Genomic DNA, 5,345 nt, shown 5'->3' on the forward strand with positions numbered 1-5,345 from the left:
TTTAACCAAAGTCATATATAAAACCCCACAGATTTAAAAAGATGAGGCTGTACAAACAGTTTAACTTAAGGAAATATGTTAGTTTTCTGCTCTGGAAACTAAACATAGGAGATTGAGCCCTGATTTCTAAGGTAGTGCATTCAGATTATGCGACTCAAGAAGAAACTGACAGAAGAAAGCAAGCTGGAAACATGCCAGTAAGTTGTATTATTTCTTCTCAAAATTTAGTTCTCATAATATTTCCCTAATAGGTTCTCAAAAGTGTGACTGGATAATAGAAGTGATATCTTTATGATTTTGTGAATAATGGGTTTTATTAGTATTAAGTTAAAGCAAATAGCCAGAAAAATACATATGCAACTCCTACTACACACAATATAAAGACTGTAAATTATAACCCCTGTAAAACAAAACAAAAGCCAACACAGTGGTTACGGACTATTCCATCCCCGATAACAGGCCAGGTTCTGTGTTCAGAGAACAGTTGTTGTTTGCTTATTTAAACTGAAATAGGGTGAAATACATAATCAAGCATAAAGAAAAAGTTAATGGAGTTACATGGATTCTATGAGAACAAACTCGAGATTAGTAAGAAAAAAAAAAAGATAGTACACCTAGGAAAAGAGATTAACAAATGGGCTCAGGTTTCAATTTTTAGTGGTGAGGGACAACGGGAGAAATTACCCAGGATTTTTGTAACAATTCATTTAATAATACACTGCTTTCATAACAGAAGTGTTTTACACTTGCACAATGTTAATAACTTTATTATACATGGAAGCCTGTAATAGGCTGATTACACAATAAGACTGCAAACAACCACTGGTACTTTCCTGACACCAGAAAAGTACGTAAGACTGAAACATCACCAAGAGTACATAAAAAACCATCAGCATAAACATCACCAAAATTACATTAAAAAACTAATCAAAAAATACATTTGAAAAAAGTGGTTTAGAGCAGTGCCACTGCCTTTCAGCAGCTTTGAATGGCCACCAGTATTTCTAGCAGGTTTCCGTGGCTCCACAGGCATTAATCAGAATTCACATATAACAAATAATGTACCACAAAATATACATAAAGTAAGGCAATAATTCCAAAGAAAAGTTCTGTTGATATTAACAAGCCACTCAAGTTCGACTTCTGTAGTTGATGCAATCACCAGAAACCTTTGATGGAATTGCAGCCTTAGGCCTTAAAAGCCTGCAACCATGAACTGCTGCAAAGCCCCTGTACCCGTACAGAGCTCCAGTGACCCCACTGGTACACTGCTGGGCACAGGGGTCCACGCCAGCTCATCCTGATGCAGGACAGGGGCCTCCGTATGTACAATTGGGAGTATATTATTTCTTATCGTACATGGAAACCTCGACACATTTCTAAAACATGTGGGTGGTTTTTGTTCGTAATCTGATGTCGTAAGACATCAGAAAGTACACAATAAGGTATGCACTTTCTGGAATGTAAATCTTTTTAAATACTAGCTATTAAGTTGGGTGAGTGAGGAGGGAAGCAGGGGAAGAAAAGGTGTAAATTAAGGGCAGGGAAGAGGGGAAACCAAGATCAAGTCCGGAGGAACTAGGAGCACAATAAAAGAGAGGGAACCTTCTACACTAAAAGAACGTGGAAAAGGGGAAGAGCAAGAGACTGACTTTTTTGAACCATGTATAATAAAAAACGTATCCCAAAAGCATATCTGGATTACAAGTGTAGCTTCAACTTCAGGTTCTAATGACATGAACCAGACATACACGTTTTGTTCTCACAGTTTGTGTCAACAGAATCTCTTTACGGAATTACAGTCTTACAGAGGAGTTCTGGGGACATTATTGTTTATATTAAAGCTACCATTCCGGGCTCTTAGTACAGACCCAAGAATATTTGCTCCACCTGCCTGGAATGAACATCACCTGGAAGAACAGGAGTACTTTAACAGTAACGAGATTTAGGTAGCAAAATTCTTTCAGATCAGCCCAGACATAAGAGACAGCAATTTGAAATGTCTTAGATCCCTTCCTCAAAAAGCTGAGATATATTTGTCACTATCTGTAAATTGGAAGTTCCAATACACTAGTGGTGCATAGAATTCCCACACTTCGTTACACTTTCCTGAGAGTAAAGCAATTAGAATAAACCTTAGTCCTAGGAACAAAGTTATTTTTTTGCATTTTAAACTTTTGGGCTATTCCCTGATGATCTATATAATGTAAATTTGATTGCTAAAAATTGTCACTTGAACAAAAACACTATTTTAATCTATTGATTTTTGATTAAAAACCGTAATAAACAGATCTAAAAAAAAAAAAAAAAATCACACTAACAAAATAAACTAAATATGAAAAGTTGCATTGAAAGGGCATGTTACATTATTCTTAATAGGACCGTGTAGAAACATTCCAATGGCAGTGTTGTCAAAGTAAAACAAAATTACATTAAGAAGACCCCACAGCCTGGTCACAGTTGGGACCTTACCTGTAACTCTGGCTGGTTGGGGTTTTTACTCGTGTACTACATGGCTCACTTACATCAGACATCATATTTGTATACCCTGAGAAATCTGACACTGAAGTCCTTACTCTATGGTCCACTTCTCCATTAGAGTTAGCGATAAAAGTCATTGGCACCCTGCTGCCCGACTTAAACTGAGAACCAAACGCTTGTGCAAAGTTCTCGATCTGGTAGGTTGCTCTAGGCTCTATGTCCTTCTGAGGATCTATCTGGCTAGTTAACTCCTGAGATGGGATTTGAAAGCTCGTTGAGGATTCTAAGTTTTTCTGTTCCTTCTGGCCAGTCAGTTTCTGAGACGTTGACTGGTAGTTAGATGAAGTCTCTAAGTTTTTCTGCGGATCGATGAGATCATCCAGCTCTTGAGAAGGAGTCAACTGTTGATGCGTAGCCTCCAAAGCAGACAAATAAAAGCCTGGTTGAGATCCAAGCAACATCCCAAAAGGAGGTTTTGGCAACGCAGTTGGCAATACTGAGGTAACGGATTGGCTGAAGCCACACTCAAGTGGAGATGTAGTGTATATCTGTTTGTCTTGAAAAAGAGTGTGGTTATGGAGAGTAGAAGACAAGCTAACAAATTGGAAACTGGGTCCAAAAGGAAAACCAGTGCTATTGGTTGTTCTTTCAAAGGCTTGTTGGAGGTATTTGGAGTATTCTTGCAACATGCTTGCCTTCTCATTTGAAACTGTTTGAGAGTTAGGGCTCAAGTTTTCCTCTTGAACCATCTCTGAATGTTCTCCTGAGGTGTGCAAGTCCACACGCTGTTCAGTTATACTGAAAGGATCTTCTTTCTGGCCTTCTGATTTGTGAGAGTACTGGTCCAAAAGGCTCTGTAAGACTTCATCGGGAATACCAGACTTGTCGTGGCAAGACTTTATTTCACTGTTTAAAGATGCTGAATCAATAAGAGATAATGGAGCTTCGTTATCCATAACACTAACACCTGCAGACTGGATGACGGACTGCTGGGAAGTCATGTGTCCGACATTAATTGAAAAGGCACTGTTACTGCTTGCAGTTTGTAGGTATCTTCTTTTCTTTGAAAACTGCATGGCATCATCATAATTGCTACTTATTTGACCTGGTTTACCACCTGTACTTTGGAGAAGGCCAATAGTTTCTACACCAGTATTGGCTACTAGGCCTAGAGAACCACTCTGTTTCCCAGAGAGTGGTTTTTGCCCCAAAATGTCTGGCAGTGGCGATGCAAAATTAAGGTAATTTTTGTCTGCCTGTTTTCTGCTTCCTTTTTTCAAGACTAATTTTGGCACCTTTTTCTGAAGTTCTTCTACACCCGTGCCAACTAGACCACCACTGGAAGACACAATAGGAATATCAACTGCATAATTTGGCATGGCCACATTACTTGTAACTTGAGATTCGGTAACTTTGCTGCTACACTTGTTTCCTTTGTTTTCAGTGGATATACTTTTTGTTTTACTTTTTCTCCTTGAGGAACTTGTATTTCCCTGAGACAAAGCAGCCAAGCTACCCATGTTATTTGATGATCCAGGCTCCATTCCAGCACCTGCTTTACCTATGGCTTCACCACATGTTCTTCTGTGCTTCAACAGTCTATCAGTCCTTGAAAAATACTGCTGACAAGTATCACATTTGTATGGCTTTTCTCCACTATGTGTCCTCTTGTGTCTTTCCATGTGGTACTTCTGGATGAATTTCATACTACACTGGTCGCACCCAAAAGGCTTCTCCCTACTGTGGATCTTCTCGTGTCTCTGCAGCAGGTACTTCTGGATGAAACCCATGCTGCACTGGCTGCACTGGAAAGGCCTCTCCCCAGTGTGAATGAGCACATGTCTGCGCAAGTGATAGGAGCTCCTGAAGGCAGCACTACAGTGTTCGCAGACGTGAGGTTTCTGGTTGGGGGACGCAATGGCACCTTCCCCATCTCCCACCAGGGGGGGTTTGGATGAAGCGCTTGGCTTCCGCTTGGCTTTGATTCCCTGAGTTTCTGACTTTGGCCTCTTTGCCTTCTTGACCTGGGCATCGTGCTTTGGCTCACCCGAGCTCCCAGGGGCGCCCTCACCTCTGCCACTCAGTAACAGGTCTCGGTGGGGATGCTGGTGGAGGTGGTGAAGAAGGCTGAGGTCCTGAATCACACTCTGGCCGGCTCCTTCCCCGCTGCTGCCCCCCAGGCCGGGGTGCCTCTCCTCCGCGGCTCCCCCAAAGAGCCCCCCGTAGTGGTGATGGTGCTGCTGCTGCTCCTCCTCCTCCTGGTCGCTGGGCTTCTCTTGCTTGATGCTCACGAGGGACTGCAGAAAGCCCCAGGGGCTCCTCTGCGAGGAGGAGGGAGCGGAGGGGAAAGCCCCCGCCGGCTCCTTCTTGAAAGTCATGTCCTGAGGGGGAGGAGGCGGCGCCGGGGGCTCGGCCGCCGCCGTGGAGGAAGCGGCGGCGGAGGCCGGAGGTAACACGCACTGCGGGGGGTGCTGGGCCGCCGGGGGGGGCGCGGCCGCCCGGGTGAAGCTGGTGACCGGGGGCAGGCGGTGGTTGAACATAACCATGCTGGGGGGGAAGGTGGGCTCCATGGCCGCCGCCCTCTTGCTGCCGCCGCCGCCGCCGCCGCCGAGGAAGCTGCTGCCGAGTTTCATCCCCTGGGAAGGCGGGCCGGAGAGGAGGCGCGGCCCAGAGGGGGCTGCGGGACCCACCGCCCGCCCGCCGGACACCGCTCGCTGCCTCGCTGGGCGGGCGCCCGCTCAGCGCCTGGCTCCCGCGGCGGCCCGGCAGCCGCCGCCCGGGCGCATCGCCGCCACCCCCACACCCGCGCCGACGGGCGGCCCCCGGCCCGGGCTGCACTTACGGCTCCCGCCGCCGCCGCCGCC

General features: G+C 45.4%; 1 protein-coding gene across 1 annotated transcript; it reads right to left on the reverse strand.

Annotated features, from left to right (window-relative positions):
* Positions 1–295: 295 nt before the first annotated feature.
* On the reverse strand, positions 296–5,276 carry ZNF281 (zinc finger protein 281). Its single transcript, XM_014943613.1, has one exon. It carries the CDS (start codon positions 5,112–5,114, stop codon positions 2,469–2,471), a length of 2,646 nt encoding a protein of 881 aa, XP_014799099.1. The 5' UTR covers positions 5,115–5,276; the 3' UTR covers positions 296–2,468.
* Between the last annotated feature and the right edge of the window lie 69 nt (positions 5,277–5,345).

The sequence above is a fragment of the Calidris pugnax genome, unplaced genomic scaffold, assembly GCF_001431845.1.
Source record: "Calidris pugnax isolate Ruff unplaced genomic scaffold, ASM143184v1 scaffold63, whole genome shotgun sequence".
In the NCBI taxonomy this organism is placed as follows: domain Eukaryota; kingdom Metazoa; phylum Chordata; class Aves; order Charadriiformes; family Scolopacidae; genus Calidris; species Calidris pugnax.